We start from the raw sequence: 19,339 nt of genomic DNA on the forward strand, positions 1-19,339 counted from the left end.
ATTTACTTCATTTGTACATAGGTTATAACTTTTTCTTATTAAATTATTAGTGAAATTGTTTTGTCCCGTGGATGTGCGTGGGGCTCTGTCGTAGTGGTTTGATTTTCGTTCACAATTTCGATCCTCAGTGTCTCCTGTGTTTATGCTTCAGTCGAGTGTATCATAGCTTCCTTAATTAACAGTTTACTTCCGCATGTCGCATTGTTAGTTTTTGTGTATAGTTTACCCCAGCCCTATTGGGTTGGTAATCTTCTATTTTTCATGGGAGTTTTTTTGCTAATACTGTCCTTAACTACCCACTCTTAGGGTGACTACCCTCCCATTTTCGTTTATCTCTTTGTCATGACATTTTTTTGAACCTCTCTAATACTCCTCTAAATACGTATCTATTTCATGCCTGCATACTTAATCATGCTGAGGCTGCAGTATCAATCGCCAATCCACCTTTTATTCGTAACCAATAATGGGTGGAGCCATACCACGTTTCTTCTTAGGCCGGCATTCTGATTGTGGTGATGTTGCATTGGCTGTGTCTTCCGCCAATCCCGCGGGATAGTGCACATTGGCACCTGGTATCTACAGGCGGAGGTTCTACACCTGCCATCTAGCCCCGCACCTCGTGTCCTCCCTCTGGTTTGGACTCGTTGCAAAGCAGCTCTGCGCTCCTCGCCATCCGTCTGATTTTTGTTTTACCCGTGTTGGGTGTAATATGATGTTACTCAGCTTCAAGTGCTATTTCAATCCTTGCCTATTGAAATGTTTTATATACTAGGGCAACGGCCTCTCCTTAGTTAATCAAGCACAAAAAAAATACAGTTAAATCCTTGTTCAGTATAGATTCAACATATTAATATTTCATTATTTGTTCAATTCTTCTCATTTTTAGCTAGAGGGTTGGTGGTAGGGGGAGTGCGGACTTTGCTGAGAGGGGGGATGTTGCGTTTGTTGCTGTCTATTTCTGCTAATGGTGTCTCAGGGCTAGCAAGCGGAGAGCGTAACTGATTGTAAAAATACTCCAAACAAAAGCTTAGCTATGATTACTGGTTAGTGGGGAGCGCTGTTGTGTGATGGTATTTCGAGCTCTTGAGTTAGGGAATTCTTCTCACAACCGCATACTTCATGAGTTCGCGCAATCGTGTTGGGGTCGGCGGCGTGTTCGGGAGAGCGGGGTAGTAGTGGCTGTAGGTTACTTAGAAATTTGTGAGTCCACTAATATTTCCATTATTTAGTGTGTGTGCAATTAATCGGAAGTGGAGTGTGGGTGGTGGGAGGGTCATCTGGCGGTGGTGTGGTGGCCTTGTGTGGTGGTGAGCGGCATTAGAATCTCTAGGCCGGGGGTGGCTGTTTAAACATGCTAAGCCCTGTGCCGTGAGATTTGCATGATTTATTAATAGTTAACACTCATGCATATTGTTACACTGATCCAAACGCACTAAAAGGCTGCTCGAGTGTGTGTGTGTCTTACATTGTATATCAGCTGATGTTGTCCTTTCTCATTAGATTCACTAAGACCTAGCTACACGCAACTCTAACTGAATGTTCAAGGGGGTTGCGGGGGGGTGCGGGTGACGGGGGGCGTTGGGTGGGGAGAGGAGGGGAAGGGGGTGTAGAGAGGACTGGGCAAGGGTGTGCAGCCGGAACAATCCCGATTTGGGTATTCACATATTGAAAGTGGCAAACAGAACCAGTGGTGTGTGTGCTACATACAATCACTGTGAAGTTACGTTTTTAGGAACATTCTTCAAGTTTAATTTTCTCTCAACATCACATTCTTTTTTTTAATAAGGTTTCAGTCATCGAGTTACAGATTTAATTTACTATGAAACCAAACCTCTGTATTCAAATTAAGCAATCAGATTGCCTTGCGTGTTGACTTGTTGGGGGGGGGGTGGGGGGGGTAAGTTGATCTTTTTTTAGTAGTTGTAAGCAGCGGGGATGTTGGTTTTTTGTGTCTGATTAAGTGTGGTTAGATAGATGAGCTGCGGGGATTGGTGGGGGACGCTGCTCCTTACCCTGTAACAACCCATAAAACTAAATTGATTGTGTTTATTGGGTGTGTTCTGCAGTTTGCAAATCGTGGCCCATACTCCCTGCATCCTCTACTATTCACACTTGCCACGGCAGCTGGTAATAAGGCCTCTTCTGCTTGCCCTGCAAGTACGTGGCCAAGAGATCGGGGTGGGCAGCCGGGCAAGCTGCAAACGCGCCAGTATAACAAAACTGAACGTTCCAACATTGCAGTCACTTTTACTAGCCAAATTCGACTAATCCAAAAAAAGAATGGACTGCTTCCCTTGGCTCGGGAAAACTCTAAAAGGCTATACGTACCATTAACCCTGGAATCGGAGATCCTCCGTTCATGCACCCGACTTAGTGTCAGCCAGCCGATCGTTCCTGCAGCCTCCGTGACCTGTGTAGGAATCTGCCTGATGGGCCAGAAGTGATTCTGGATGTAAGTAGGACCCAGAAAAAGTCTGTTGTGGCTCAGGGAAGTGTTCCTTTAGAGCAAGCCCTAGGTGAAGGGAGTAAGAGCAGAATTTCTGAGAGGGGTGAATTGCTGCTTAGAAAAGCTCCTGGAGAAAGAAATCCTCAGGGTAATCTGTGAAAGCAGTTTGCTGCAACTGAAGAGTGTAAAGGTAATTTGATCAAGGAAGTCTCAGTTCCTAACAGCCAGAAATTTTCTATTGTGAATGGATCCACTGACTTTCCTGTTGAAAAATCCAGTGGGGGTAGCTTTGAGAAGGTCTCAAATAGAGTAGAAGCTGTTAAGAAAGTTGAGCAACCCTGGGTAGCAGCTAAAAATCTAAAAGCTAGTGTCTGAGTGGATGCAAATTACTTGGCTGGCAGGGAGAAGAAAGACTTGCTAATAGCTGTTAGCAAAGAGAGCCCACCCCATCAGCCAGTGAATTTGGTTAAGCAAGAGAAATCAGGGTTTGATCCTGCAGGACAAGGAGAAGAGAGGAAACTCAATTTTGCAAAGGGAAGCCACAGGTTAACCCTAAAATGCCCAAACTCCAATGGTATTAATCCAAGGGTGTGGCATGACAAACAAAATTGTAAATGGACACTTGCAATGAATTTGTCGTTATTGCTAATGGTAATTTTTATAACTAATGTGTTGCTATTACCAAGAACTGTAAAAGTGTACAACGTGCCCAGTCCTTTGGAAAGTCCCTTGAATGTGTTGAAAGCAGTACATAAGAACACACTTTATGTTAAAAAGTCTTGCTACACTGATGTTTCACAGTTAATGCCTGTAAACAATATTAAAACTTTTCACAGGGGAAAAAACATTCCAAACCTGATGTGCACTAGGAAAGGGGAAACTGAGGCACACTACCATATTGATTGCATGGCTAAATGCCAAAATTCCTATACTGTGAACAACATTAATATCTATGTTGATGTAATGTTAGTTGGGTTCCAAACATTTGCCAAAGCCTGTATAGATAAAATAGCTAGTTTCTTTAGCTCTTGGCAAGATCATATGAGACATACAGGAATCCTGCTGCAAAAGCAGATCCAATCCACTATTGTTCTAACTAAGTCTTACCTTAAGTTTGTAAAGAGATTCAATCACGTTATTGAACATGACTTTGATAATCCATTTCTGTTATGCACTGATATGGCTTCTAACCCAAGCCTCTGGCCATCGAGAACCTATAAAAGTGACCATTCTCCGGGTTGGCAAGTACCCTAACACCTACTTAGTGGCTACAAGTGCCCCCAGTGACAAGCTAGTTCATCATAACTGGCTCAGCAAACGTAGTTCTTAATAAAACTAATGCCCCTGAGCAGGGCTCGTATTCTGTTTTACAGGTTATGCTGCTCTCCCTCACAACATCTTTGCCCATGGAGCCCTTAGGAGAAGGTGGACTACGAACTTGGTTCGCCACCTACTGGGTGCAGGAGGTCAGCGGAAACCAGTCCCTGTCAACCAGTCCCTGTCAGCGCTAAGTCCAGAAGATTGCCTTGTGTGCTCCACTCAGTTCTCACCTAAATATCCATTACCCTTTCAATTTGTACCAATAGTTTATAACTTTTCTTCATTTAATATATCTAATGTAAGTTGTTCTTCCCCCTATGTGCAGTGGGCTGCTTCTAGTGTTTGGAATAATTGTTCTTCACAATTTAATTCTTATGTGTTTCCAGTTTTTAATGCTTCAAGTCGAAGTAATCATAGTTTTCCTTTAATTAAGAGTATTACAGTTCCAGCATCTCATTGTTGGGTTTTTGTGGTAATAGTTTAACCCCAGCCCCTACTTGGGTTGGTGCATATTCTAATTGTTCTATGTGAAGTTTCTCTTATCCTAATACCTCCTTAACTAAACCCACTCTTAATTTTACCTACCCCCCTCCTATTAATTGTTTTATCGTCTTGATCATGATATTTTTTTTGGAACCTTCTATACCTCCCTAACACATATGTATCTATTTCATGCCCTGCATCTGCATCATGCTGAGGCTGCATGTATCAATCGCACATCCACCTTTTATTCTGTAACCAATAATGGGTGGAGCCATACCACAGTTTCGTCCTTAAGACCCGGCCATTTTTGGATTTGTGGTGATGTTGCATTTGCTGTGCTTCCTCCCAATCCCCGGGGTATATGCACCATTGGCACCCTGTATCTACAGGGCGGAGGTATTTACACCTTGCCATCTAGCCACCGACACCATCGTAGTACCCACTCTTTTTGGACTCGTTTGCAAACAGCAGCTTCCTCCCTCGCATCCTCTATTGTTAGTTTTAACCCTGTTGGTTATATGATGTTACGTGATCAAGTGCTATTTCAATCCCTTGCTATTGAAATGCTTACTAATACTACGGGCAAGGGCCTCTCCTTAGTTAATCAGCAGTTAAATTCCCTTGTTCAGTATAGTATTCAAAATAGATTAATGATTCAATATTTGTTACAATCTTCCTCATTTTGTACTACATTTGCTGAAGTATATCCCGACTTTGCTGATAAATGTTGCGTTTCTTTGCTGTCTATTTCTCCTAATTTGTCCTCAATGCTACACAAAAGACCAAAACCTGATTGTAAAAATTACTCCAAACAACACAGCTTTAGCTCTGATTAACCTGTGAATGAACAGGCCTGGTTTGATTCATGGTATTCAGAGCTTCATTGAGTTCAGGGGTAAATTCTCTGCTCACAAAACCGCACTGACTTCAGTGGAGTTACGCCAGCAAACAATTTGGTCCTCACTGTTCAACAACATTCATAAATTGCAGGAGTAATTAGAATATTTTGGTGAGTCACTAATAATTTCCCCAATTATTTTGATGAATCATAATTGCAATTAATCCAAACATTAAGTGCTGAAAATTGATTCATCTTCTTTTGCCGTTCTTGTGTAACGGCATTTAAATCATCTAGCCAGGGTGGGCGTTTCAAACATGCCTAAGGCCTTCCCCATGCAGGATTTGTGCACTGATTTAGTGAAATAGGTGTAACACTCATGCAGTCATTGTTACACTGATTCCACAGCTGACCACGTAACAGGACTGCTCCAATTTAACTAAACTGATTGACAAATCTTTAAAATTGTATATCAGCTGAATAGTGTCCTTTCTCCATTTAGTATCAAACAGTAAGGAACTGACTTAAGCTAAAAACACAGGACACTCTGAAACTGAAATAAGAGCATTCAAACAAGGGGTTTCATCAATAACTCAGTAGATAACCAGTGCAGCTTGCGTGTGTAAACAAAGGCAAAGTGAGTTATGAGAACAACTCCCATTGAATGTCAGCGAAAACAAGCCCACGTAATTTGGTGACATTTCACATATTGAAAAGGTAGCAAACAAACCATAGTGTAAAAATTGCTACAGTCACAAAATCACTGTGGTGAAGTTAAGTTTTTAGGAACAAATTCTTTCAAGGTTTGGTGAATATTTCTTCTCAAACATCACATTCTTTTTTTTAAGTAAGAGTTTCAGGGGTATCAGAGTTAAGATTAAATTTACATGAAACCCAAAACTCTGAATATTCAAAATTAAGGCAATCAGATTGCCTGCGTTGTGACCTGTTAAGGTACCAGTTTCTGGACTTCTTTGTTTTTATGTAGTTGTAAAATATGCACAACAGATGCTTGAGTTCTTTGTTTTGTTTCTGATTAAGGTGTGGGTTTAGCAGGTAACTGACCTGCTATATAAACTGTTGATTCCTTTTCTTGATTGAGAACGGTGTTCCTGACCCAACAGGACAGGTTCTGGTTTGAACGTTCTTTTATAATAATAGAATTTTCTGTTTCAAATAGGCCACTACCCCTTAGGGATTTTGCTTCGGAGAGTGATGGTAATTCTTGCCCACTGGGATCTCTCCATAGCACCTTGGGCTCTGGGTACCACCCAGCCGATTGACAAACCACCCGGATCCCTCCATCTTGGTGACTCTCCACAGAGATGAGAGGATTGGAGCCCAAAGCTAGAAGAAAGTTACATACATGTGTGATAAATCAATGGGGTAACTTAACAGCTAAAAGGATGAGTGAGAGATTGTGGATCCCTTACTCCCACTAGAGATCACTTGATCACATAGAAGGGATAAATGAACACTGGAATTTCTGAATTCCCAATACGCATGGAGACAGGAAAAGATGTCAACAAATATTTAAAATAATTTCACTGAATAAGTGAGAGATATTGTCCTCTCCAACCAAGAGCAATGCAGCATTGAACACCTTTGGAAATCTGGCCACTTCATTTAAATACCTAGTGGGATACGAATTTTTCAGAAAGCCAGTTTTTAGTACATTGGATAAACATTTTGTTTGTTTTCTTTTAAATAAATGAATCTAACTGGCTCCATGGTTACTATGTCAGAGCAGCAGGAGACACACGCTCGGCCTCATCTGTTAGCAGTAAATATATAACTTGTCTCACCACCACCACCTTTATGTGGCCTCAGCCAGTCAGAAAACTGCAACTGACTTTGACTGCACCCCAACTAACTACCAATAGTGACCACGTCAGAAGGCCTATAAACCTGGCAGTCCCACCTTAGCCACGCCTCAAAATGACTGCAGAGAATTTGGAAGACCACAGACTGTCAACACTTGAAAGGCTACAGCAGCACAGCTTCACGCTGTGGTGCTTCAGTGGAGACGCCACCTACACCAATGAAGGATTTCTCCTGGGATCATCAGTAATACCCCTCTCTGACAGGCAGTAGCTGGGTTGACAGAAGAATTCTTCTGTCGATCCAGCCCTGCCTGCATGGGGACTTAGGTCAGCTTAGTTTTGTCGTTCGTGGGGTGTATTTTTCATGCCCCTGAGTGACATAGTTAAGCTGACCTACTTTTCTAGTATAAACCAGGCCCATATTTGTCTAGAAGTCTTTTCCCTCCTTTCTCTTCCTCCTTTTGAAGTCAAACAAAATAATCTTTTGGGCAAGGAAATCTCTTGACCATTCTGAAAAGGTCTTTAATAAAACGTTGGGAAAGTTTTCAGCATATTTTACAAAGCGTATGAACGTGGTAATGTGCTGAAATCTAGTCACACTGTGTTACTCTAAAATAATTCACAAGTTGCTAATCACAGTTGTTGCAGTAGGAAAGAATAAAAACTGCAGCCCAGACTAAGATAATACAGACAAGAGCAGCTGACCTGCTATCTTCAGTTCCAATGGGGCTTCTTCATAAAAAGGACCATCTTGAACAAAGCAGTTGTATTGTCCTTCATCTGAGCGTCTGATATTAAGAATTTGCAAGGAAACATTCCCATCCGTGATGCCAGCTTTCAAAAGCTCTGTCCTTCCACGATATTCTGGCATCTGCTTCCCGTATTGATCCTTTCCATGCTGATACAGGTGCACAAATGAAAAGAATTCAGATCGGAACCATCTCACCTCCATGTTCTCAGCGCTCATCCTAGGGGACAGGTGACAGGGTAACACAACGGCCTCACCCACAATGGCAGTGACAGGGTGACCAGGACCGGTCACGCTGAACTGGGCTGTGAAATACATCAAAGCAAAAAGAGAAGAAGCTCAGAAGGAAAAAAATATATTCATGACTGATTCAATAGGTTCAAAGTTTCCAAAAATTCAGCACGGGGCAGACACCTAGCAATCAAATTTCCAGCCTCAACATTGAAAATTTGGCACAATAACAAACAACTGAAGGGATTTGGGGGGGGAGTTACATTAAAAAGCGACAGGCCAGCTCAGGTAGAGGTGTCACTGGTAACTCCCCTTATATTAATCTGACATGCCACAGAGCTATTTCAGTGCCCCGTGACCGGACAGGGTGACCTGAGTATATACACTGTGTACCTGAGTTCTGTGATCTCTTCCGGCCTTCACTATATTTCTGATGTGACTCTCAGTGTTGGTTTTAAGATGAGAAGGGTGAAAAGATGAAATCCTAACTCCATTGAAGTCAACAGAAATCACCTAGAATTTCACCCTAATGTTTTGTGACCCAGCTTCTTTGGAGACCACCACCCATCACCTCGTACGAGGACACAATTTTCATTGAGATCAGCTGAGGTTCCTGAATTTTCCTCCTTTCCCCCTCCACCTGTTTTTAGTGAGACAGGGTCACGGCCAGGACATTTGCAGTACAGGGTCTTCAACTCTGGGACTCACTTGCCTTGGCCCTACTGACCCCAAATCACTTCAGCTTTACGCCAGGTTGCCTTGGTGTTTGAGAAAGGACTGGGTCACAGAGGATGCAAGCATGTGAAGTAGGATGCTCAGCATGACCAGAGGTGTAAATGCCAAGGTGAGGGAAGGCTGCAAAAAGGAGAGAAGATTCTCCCAAAACTGGCAGTTTACACTATAGTTAGATTCACCAACAAGTCACAAACTGTGCTCCTGATCCCCTACACTGGTTATCTAGAAAAGAAATCACACAACCCCCGTTACTGCATTCCAGTCTCTGGCTCCCCATCAGCGAATAGGTTAAGTACAGTGAGAAGTTACTTAAAAACTCTGTTCACTTCACAAAATGTTCTTTTAATTCCCCAAAGGACCAGCCACATTACCAGATCAATACTAGTTTGAATCTTACCCAAAATACCAAGCAGCTAGCCATTCCTTTAGTATCTAAATCTAAAGGTTTTATTAGGAAAAAAAAGGAACGAAAAAGAAGAGACTTGCTAAGCGGTCAAAGCAGTCAGATTCTCTCTCTATATGTGTGTATATATATGAAAGTGAGAGAGAGAGACTTCCGAATCCATATATTAGGTTCTTAGCAGCACTGGTGAGTTTGCTAGCTTGCAAAGTCCCTCTGGAACGCATCCAAAGCTTGAATGGGTCTATCAGTCCTTTGTTCAAAGCTTCAGTTTGTAGGGAAGTTACTCCAGACATGAGAAGCAGGATTGCAGACAAAATGGAGAAGATGCATTTATATCCTTTGCCCCAAATACAAACTCACAGCACATGTGCATGAAAAGATACTTGGAGTCCCCTATCCATTGGCATGTCCTCATAAGCGCTGACTCCATGGGTGATCCAGGGCTGGAGCACCCACAGAGAAAAATTAGTGGGTGCTCTGCACCCACCGGCTGCCAAGTTCCTTGCCCCACAACACCTCCTCCTCCATCTACAGCCAAACAGCTGTGGCAAGTTCTGGGAGGGAGTGGGGGAGGAGTGGGAACATGCTCAAGGGAGGAGGCAGGGAAGAGTTAGGTCTGGGGCAGAGATTTGGGGAAGGAGTGGGAATGGTAGAGGCAGGGAGCGGGCTTGGGGTGGGACTTTGGGGAAGGAGTTGGAATGGGGAAGGGGTGGAGTTGGGGCAGGGGCTGCAGGGGGGGTCAAGCAACCACCGGCACCAGTAGAAGTCGGCACCTACGCATGTCTCTGCGTGTCCTGAAAAAACCAAGAGTCCAGGTGGCATCCCCCTACCTTAAAGACTAAGCTTATTTTGGGCATAAGCTTTTCCCCAACAAAAATCTGTTAGTCTTAAGGTGCCGACGGACTCTCATTGTTTTTGTGGATACAGACTACATTGCTACCCCCAGTATCTTGTCTACTGTCCTGCTGACTCTTAAGCCCCAGGCTTCTCTCAAGTGGTCTCATTCTACAGCAGGCCAAGATCGTGCTGATGCGGTCTTCTCGGGGTATCACCCAAAGGCACAGCACCCAGGGGTTGAGTTTGAGACAAAACAAATTACTGGCAGACATATTTATATTTATCTCAACATACAAGATGATACTGACTATAAACAAGCTTATCATATTTAGCAAATCAAAGCCTTTTCCACTGAACCTTACATACAATCATAGCTGGAAGGGACCTCGAGAGGTCATCAGTCTAGACCGCCTGCACTCTGGCAGGACAGCACCATCTAGACCATTCTGAGGTGTTTGTCTAAAACCTGCTCTTAAAAATTCTCAATGATGACTTCCAACCTCCAAAAATATCCAACCTCCTAGGCAATTTATTACAGTCTGGCCTAACCGACCAGCCTGACAGTAGAAAGTTTTTGCCTAATGTCCATACCTGAACCTCGTCTTGCTGCAATTTAAGCCCATTGCGTTCTTGTCTGATCATAGCAGAGGTTAAGGAGAACAATTTTTTTTTTCTTCCTCCTCACTTATACAAACTTTTAGGTATTTGAAAACTGTTATGTCCCCTCTCAGTCTTCTCGTTTTTCCCAGATAAACCAAACCCAAGTTCTTTCAACCTTAACCTCATAAGATATGTTTTTCAGATCCCTAATCATCCTTGTGCTCTTTCTGGACTCCCTCCCATTTGTCCATCATCTTTTTTGAAATGTGGCACCCACAACTGGGCCCAAGACTCCAGCTGAGCCTAATCAGCACAGGGTAGAGTGGCATAATTACTTCTCATTAGGGCATATCTTGTATAAAGATTTATTGTGATTTTGTGAATATTGGTATCAATGCTATTATGAAATGGTTCACCATATCCATACGCCTCACACTCGGATCTACTATGATGAATATAATCGTAGAGCAGATAGAGAAACTGAGTTTGCCTCTAATGCAAAAGCAACGGTGGAAGAATTAAAACTCTCCAGAAGGGGGGAGGAAATGGAGACGTATTTACAGATATTGAGCAATCTGAAATTTGGCTGTATGGGGGAAGGGGTGGGTTTGAGGGGGGTTTTGGTTTGGTTTTTTTTTCAGTTGTGTACAAAGGAGTGGAATAGGCATGAATTTATAATCCCTACATAACATATCCTATCAAGCGAGCAGCAGGAACCATGGGGATTTCTACCTGATGTTCTAGCTTGGAATGTGATAATAATGAAGAAAATGATGAAATCAGGCAGAGAGATGCTCACGTTGAGCGCTAGAAAGAATGAAAGAAACCTTCATCTTCACTGTAACTTGATCTGAACAAACAGGATAGAGAGGAGAAAAATCTTCACTAAACATGCTTTTGCCATTCAAATTGATTTGTTAGAAAAAGGAACTATTATCTGTAGTTAGTTGAATTGAACTGATTGTATTCTGGGTCAGCCGTGTCTTTCAAGATTTTAGAGCTGGTAGATCTCATCCTCTCAGAGCCAACCTTGTTTTGAATGACAGGTTTCAAAATGGAAAACAAACTTTTCCTGATTTCACTCCCAAGTGGTTTCTCAACTTTGAATGGACAAGTCATTGAATGAGTTTAGTTGGATACCATTGAATTAATAAAATATTTTCTCTGTAGAAGCTGCAGAAGAGGTATTGCTGTCAAATGCTGGGTGAACTCTTGCAAGCTGGTGAGCATTCCGGTGCTTAAACAGTGCTGCCACCGCTCATTGATCTGACTTCTTTAAAGCTTTTGAAGCAAACATATATTGGCTTGAATGTTATACATATATACATTATAATATCTATAAGCGTACTAATGCGCTTAGCCTGAGTTATTATAATATAATTTGAAAGATCACAGTTATTTATCAAATTTAAAAAATCCAAGTGAAAGAAAAGCCTCTGATTTAATTTTTTAAATCATTTTTTAAAGATCAAGTTTCATCCACCCTGAGTGTCTGACATTTTCTTCAAACCCTTATTGGCAAAGAACTACAGCACTTTGATGAATTAAACTAATGGGGTGATACATTGATTTGTGTAGATTGGATGAATTATTGCAGAAAACTGAAATTTGTTTGTGCCTTTCAAAAACAGAGCAGCAGCACTGTCAAACCCAGGATTCAAAAGTCAGTGTAACCCCCACCCTAATGTGTTAGCTGTGTGTAGTATTGTCTGGTCTCGTGCTGTCTGCAGTGGCACTTGAACAGTTTTTACAGTGGGGGTGCTGAAAGCCAGTGAAAGTCCCCCCCCAAAATTTTTACTTTGTGCCCCTTTTACTCCTGTTTACACCCCACACGCCCTCCTCTCAGAGCTGGGCTGGGAGCAGGGCTGTAACTCCAGAAGGGTGGGGCACAGACAGGGGTAAAGGGACTGAGGCTTGGGCCACAGCTAGTGGCGGGCAGGAGTGGATCCCCATGTGTGGGACCATGATCGGAGCCCTGGGACCAGGAGTGGAGCCCCGCATAAAACCTGGGTACACTGCACCTCCCCATGCACCCCTACTTCCCGCACCTATGATTGTCTGGTCTTGTAGCTTTGCTTAGCTGTAAAACTGCATAACTACTTAATTATGGGAACATCTACAAGCTGTACATTTTTGTGGGGTGGGTTTTTTTTGTGTGCTTTAGAATATTTGTAGCTTTATGAAAATCAATACAACCCCTCCCCCCCAGGCACACACATCTAAACAAAAAATAAATCACAAATTGGGTCAAAAAAGGTATGTGATCGACTTAAAATGTATATTTAAAATATTGATTTTTGAGTTCCTATTTTTTGCCATTTGGTTTTTGAGCCTTGAGGGTACACTCAATCTTAAACTTTCCCCTACAACTATAAAGGCTAGAGAAATTATTTTTTTTACTTTAAATGAAATCAAATATTCTCCCAAACTCAAAACTAGAACATTAGGGTTTTCAGAAAATTACGGAATACTGTAAGACTTAAAATAAAAATCACAAATAACTCTGAGAGTTGACAATACTGAACCTGGTCCAAAATACTTAAATAAAAATGATTTTTCAATAGAATATGGCTGATTTTTCCTATTATTTTAGTGTTTCTAATTTTTCAACAACATGATACTACATGAAAAATTATTTCAAATTCATTCAAAATGAGAAACCCTAATCAAATGGAATAAAAACATTTTATTCACCCATCCCTTATCCCGTCTCAAAGGAGAAAAGGGAGAAAACATGACAACTGAAAAAAAAAAAGAAAAACTAAAATCTAATATTTTATGCAATATGTGATTAAAAATTTAAAAATAAGCAAAATGTTTTAAACAAAACAAACACATAATTTCCCAACAATACTGCCATTTTTAGATAGCTGCACTTCTATAGGTTTCTTCATGATAGTGCCCCTTGAATGGCTTTTCACACAGGAGGAGATAATCTGTTACACAATATATAAATGTCGCTTTTTTAATATAGCCTGAAGTCCCTACTCAGTGACACTCTTGAACACAAGATTAACATTAGACTCATGTTTAATTCCCACTGAGTTCAGAAGGAGAAAAGGAGGCAGTTTTCTGTTTCGACTGATTCTGAGCATAATTTTAGTCTTTACAAGAACAAAAGGATTCACCCCGCCCCCCAGCCAAGAGGCAGAAAACTGCAATGACAGCACAGGGAGAAAACTAGACTGATGGCGACTGGGTTTGCTGCAGTAAGTTTCCTGTATTCAAAAGACAAGAAGTTACAAATCTCCCCCAAGAACAGTGTTGAGCCCACCGTTCTTGAATAAAATTCAGCGAAACAAAGAAATGACTAATTCCACAAGCTGTCAAAGTCTCGCGTTACATTGCTATGAAAACAAACTGCAACGTATTTGACGGCAAATCACTGTCAGTGTAGCTGTTCTGTCAAGTTTCCGCAGAGAGAAACAAATGATCACAGGATAATTTACTGCTTGTGTTTTGAACAATCTGTCCAGGCAGTAAGTATCGGGTTCGTCACAAACAGCCCTTCTGGAGCAAAATTCACCCACCTGGCTGGGTCTTCTGGGAAGTTTAAAATCCCCTGGGTGTGGCCAGACTTCACCCCTTTGGCTGGGACAGCTACACGGTCACTGACTGGTCCCGTTTCTCACGCATGTTGCTCAGCTGATTCTGGCGATCAAAGAGCTGCAATTTCGTCTCGTGGCTTCTCCGCAGACCGGTGTTAACAGAAACGTGGGTTTGTTCCCAAGTGATGAACCTGCGCTCGGCTCGCAGCGTTCGCCTGGGGGAAGTGAAAGTAACATTGTCAATTGCCTCATTGCAAACCCTGTCACGTGGGGAGGGGCGAGTCTTCTCTTAACGAAACAGCCCCGGTCCTGCTGCACCGCAAGCGTGTGGGAAACCGGAACTTTATGTTAAGAAAAGGGGCTTTGGTGGTGTTGGGGAGGGGTTTGCCATTTCAGGGCCGCCCGGATGGGCAAGTGGGGCAATTTGCCCCAGGCTCTGGGCCCTGCAGGGGCCCCTATCAGAATATAATATTATATAGTATTGCAAATTTTTTTATGGAAGGATTCCCCAAAATTGCTTTGCCCCAGGACCCCTGAATCATCTGGGTGGCCCTGTTTCCTTTATTATATTCCAAAAAAGCAGGAAGAAGATTCTCATTGAAGTCATGACTGGATGAACAACTGACTCTGAATCCAGTCATGGTTTCAAAAAGGAAGTTCCGGTTTCCCACTGAAGATTGTGACCTTCCAAAACATCAGGTGAATCAGAAGTGATTTGCTGTGCTGTTGCAGCCATGTTCGCCCCGGTCTATTACACAGACAAGGGGGATGGTGGTGTGAGATCTTTTATTGGATCAACTTCTGTTGAGGACAGAGAGGAGCTTTCCAGCAACACAGACCTAAAAATGAGCTTGGTGCAGCTCCAAAGCTTGTCTCTCAATAACAGGAGTTGGTCCCATAAAAGATATTATCAGCCTCACCTGGTGTAAGTTCATCAAAACTCAAACTTCTGAAAACCAAGAAATACAGAGTTAAGGTAATGGCCAGTGCCACCTTAACCCTGCCCCCATGGGGCTGTCACTAGTCACTGGGAAATGATCTCTATGCCCCCCAGCTGGATTCCTGGTGTGGGGTGTAGATAAACCAAATGGTGGAGGAATTAGTTGGAGCAGCTTGGGAGAGCTGTGACTCCAAGATGAGGGGATAGGAGATTAATTTGAGGGCTTCGTGCTGTGACACGAGGGCTGCATCTTGCCAGAACCCATGGCCCTCTGGCCACTCCTGGCTCTCCACGGCACCATTTCACATTTTTGGGGGGAGAGGGGCAGAGGAGAACTTTAACCGTGATTCCAGGCAGGGGTGAAAGTAAGTAGAGGGACTTACTGGTACACCGGGTCGCTCCTGGGCAAGATGGGGGGGGGGTGGCTCTGGCCCCCAGAAGGGGCAGGGCCTTGTGTGGAATGGATGGGACTGGGGACCAGACTCCCCCAGCCAGCCCTTCATTGCCACCCCTGCCGCAGTGGCAGAGAGCCCTGAGATCTTTTAAATTGCCGCACCCACCCACCCCCAGGCAGCTCCCCCTTTTGCTGTCACTCATTGGCGGCCCCACTTGTAGGGTCCTGCAGCAGCTGGACCCTACTGGTGAGGCCAGTCCGGCAGCTGCTGGACCCTACTGATGGGGCCACCAATGGGGGTGAGCAAAAGAGGCAGCAATGTTAAAAGCGCCCGCGGTGTTTTGACGTTGGCCATGTACGGGCCGGTACTGGCAGCCAGTTCTTACCGATACACCGTACTCGCCTGCACCAGCCCACTTTCACCTCCGATTCCAGGGGCTACTTAGACACCTGAAAACTCTATTTTTTTTTTTTTGCAGATAACTTAGGAATTAGCTGACAGCGGCACTGTATCTAATTCCTATATAAAGAAAGAAAATACGTATACAAACTGCAATTAATGCTACATTTTGAATTTATATGTAAATTTAGATCAGGAGATAATACAGCAAAATATTCCCAATCCCAAGCCTTGCGGTATCAATTCTGGAGCTTTACACAAGTATCAGAAACACACGTTTGATACTTTGTACGCTATCTTTAGTAGAGATCAATAAAATCTGCTTAATTTCTCTAACAGACACATTCTGTGTTACTGCCATTAGCTACCCTGGTTTAGTTAATTGTTTTTCACACCACTAAAAATGTATTTATTTAGTTTTACCATACATGATTAAGGTTTTTTTTCTCTTTTATTAGGAACAGGAATTTATTTTTCTAATTATTTTGGCATTTATGTTTAGTGATCACAGTCATGTATGTGACTCGCTAACTTTTGATTCCATGATTGCTAGTAGTATCAGACTTGGAATTTTTATTTTTGTTTGCATTCTAAGCTATTTTACAGGATACATGGGCTGGAGTGCGGGGATCCCCAACATCAGTCCCCACCATCCCCCGCTCTGCATAGCAGACAGGAGGTTACCAGGAACAGGGGGGCTCCAAGGCGGAGGCGAGGGAGATGTGCAGAAGCAGTGGTGGCTGCAGACAGGAGCAGAGCAGCAAGGAGAGGAGGGGTGGCCTGCACGGAGGTTTCTCCCCACAGAACGGTGCCCCTGAGTGGTCGCCCATCCATCCACCCCTAAGGCTGGCCCTGACATTAGAGACAACATTTATGAAGAGCCAATGGGCACTAGAGAGTCACAGGAACAACCTTGCAATCCACAAAGCTGAGTGAGGGGCCTAGACTCCCTCTACAATTCCCCTCTGCTCAGCATCTCCCATTGGCTGGCTTAGGCAGCTCCCTGCCCAGCACGCTGGCTTCTGTGTCACCCATTCTAAGACACTTACATCTCCCCATAACTGAGGCTTTATGGCTCACAGTGTCATTCCAGTGATTTTCTAGGCAGCTGCAATTTAGACTCAGCGACATTCATTATTGTAATACCTGAGTCCCGTCATGGATCCTGCTCTTTGTCTCCAACTCAAAAGTAAAGATTGAAATCACCCAGCATGCAGCAGGTTTATGAGGCTGGGGGCCCTGTCAGGGCCACCCAGAGGGGGGGCGCAAGAGGGGCAATTTGCCCCAGGCCCCAGGCTCCGCAGGGGCCCCCACAAGAGTTTTTCGGGGCCTCTGGAGCAGGGTCCTTCACTCGCTCTGGGGGACCCAGAAAACTCTTGCAGGGCCGGGCCCTGGAGCTTCTTCCACTCCCGGTCTTCGCCGGTGGGGGGGTCCTTCCGCTCCAGGGTGGAAGGACCCCCCGCCAGAGAATTACCGCTGAAGCGGGACCTGCCACAGAAGTGAAACGCGGTCTTCAGCGGTAATTCGGCGGCGGGGGGCCTTTCCATTCCCGGACCCACTGCCGAAGTGCCCCGAAGACCCGCGGCGGGGGCCCCCTGCCGCCGAATTACTGTTGAAGAGTGGGCTGCACTTCAGCCACTGGTCCTGCTTCAGCAGTAATTCGCCGGAGGGAGGTCCCCACCGCGGGTCTTTGCGGCACTTCAGCGGTGGGTCCCGGAATGGAAGGGCCCTCCGCCGCGGCTCTAGACATTTCGCCGGTCCCCCGGCGGTGGACCTCCTGCAGGCATGGCTGCGGAGGGTCCGCTGGTCCTGCGGCTCCGGTGGACCTCCTGCAGGCGTGCCTGCGGGAGGTCCACCCGAGCCGCCTGCCGCAAACAGTCCCAGGCCCCCGGAATCCTCTGGGCACCCCTGGGCCCTGCCTGCTTTTCCTGAGCCCCAAGGACTCCCAAGGGAGGGGGGAGCTAGTGAGTGGCACTGCAGTGAGGTTGGTCATTTTGTGCTACATGATTTGAACTCTCTTGTGCTTTATATGATTAGGTGTGTAACCCTTCTGCCTGTCACAGTTGGCAGCAACAAGGGCTAGGTTCAGTATCTAGGGGTTCCGTTTCAATAATACAATGAAAAACCAGCTTGAGGCCCCACCCTGTGACCTGGGACAATTGCACACCACCCTGCTGGGTGCCTCTAAGAAGCAATACTTCCCCTCTTGCAAGCACAGAGTCTGAGTGTAGCAAATGCCTTTTAATAAAAGAGGGAAACAATGCGGCATTATGTTGGAGAAACACCACAAACAGGATTCATAACACAAACTAAGAGCAAATGACCAACCCACAAGTAAGTTTGGCAGTGTCCTTTTCCCCTCAGGGTCTTAAGTCCAACAACCCAACAGTCACCAAAAGTCTCTTGAGTCCCTGGTCAGTGCAGCCTCTGAGTTTAAAAGTTTATCTGCAGAGTTTTACCTCTCAACCTGGGTGGAAATGGGGGGAGGAGGGTGATCAAGGGGCCCCTGACATGGTCCAAGGCCAACTGCCCTACCTCTCCATGGGGTTCTGCTACAGCCTTCACTGCAATCCGCTCCACTCCAGCCATCCCCAAACTGCTCTGCCAGCCACTCAGCAATACACCTTCATCCCCATCCCCAATTTAACACAGCACTCAATGATTTCAGCTCATAGTATGGGAGCCTCAGTGCTGGTGCACCATTAGCCCAAAGTGAATTCAGCTTAGCAGCCTGTAACTAGATTCCTAATAGAATTAAAATTAGTTCTGATATTCCACAGCATGGGGGGGATGGGGACACACGAGAAGGAGGAGGAGAAGAAAGAAGAAGAAGAAGAAGTGCAATTAGTGTTTCAGGTCCTCAAAAGGGGGCCTGTGCTAACAGGGACAAATACTTACCCTCAACCTCTCTCTCAATTCACTGAGCTTTGGAACCCATGGCCCTTGTCCAGCGAGTGCTACTGAGTTGATGGCGAGTCCCTCTGTCATAAAACAGTTCCACTGTCCTTGATTCACATAATCAGGGTAACAACACTTAATTCTTCCTGCTCCAATAACAGAGAAACTGGGCATCCCACAGCAGCCAAAGTGACCATTTGGGCTGCTGTGGGCTCATGCTAGACAGGGTGGGTGTGTCTATGCAAACAAAATCAGCCCCTGAAGTTTTTTTTCACAACTCGACACAATTCACCACCAGATATCAGGGTAGAGCTCATCCTGACTCTGCTTACAAGTGAAAGAGCAATAATGTGTTGGGCATGTGCAAAGAGTCTGTCTCTGTGTTAAATGGCTTGTTTATACACTGGCAATTCACAGCGCAGTAACTTGCTAACTCAGGGGTGTGAAAAATCACACCGCCCCCAAGCACAATAAGTTTCAGCGCTGTAAAGCGTCAGTGTAGACAGACTCTGAGTGCTCAGAGCCAAGCTCCCAGAGCTCGGAGCTATTCCTCTTGTTGACCTGGTTTACCAGGAGCACTGGGAGAGCTCTCTCCCCAGCGCTCCTGGGTGACCATACAGGCAGATCAAAGCACTGCCATGGAAGCACTCCCTGCGCAGTGCTTTGAACTGTCTAGTGTAGACATAGCCAAATGC

At 44.5% G+C, this 19,339-nt stretch overlaps 1 protein-coding gene across 1 annotated transcript in view; it reads right to left on the bottom strand.

Moving 5' to 3' along the window:
- The window catches only part of LOC116821282 (butyrophilin subfamily 1 member A1-like), a 34,150-nt gene extending 22,841 nt beyond the window's left edge, over positions 1–11,309 (bottom strand). Inside the window, 4 exon segments of the mRNA XM_075061376.1 lie at positions 6,153–6,434; positions 7,616–7,963; positions 11,197–11,287; positions 11,289–11,309. Of these exon segments, the coding sequence (XP_074917477.1) occupies positions 6,153–6,434; positions 7,616–7,963; positions 11,197–11,287; positions 11,289–11,297 (730 nt within the window). The 5' untranslated portion in view covers positions 11,298–11,309.
- Positions 11,310–19,339: the final 8,030 nt, after the last annotated feature.

The sequence above is a fragment of the Chelonoidis abingdonii genome, unplaced genomic scaffold, assembly GCF_003597395.2.
Source record: "Chelonoidis abingdonii isolate Lonesome George unplaced genomic scaffold, CheloAbing_2.0 scaffold0358, whole genome shotgun sequence".
Classification (NCBI taxonomy): domain Eukaryota; kingdom Metazoa; phylum Chordata; order Testudines; family Testudinidae; genus Chelonoidis; species Chelonoidis abingdonii.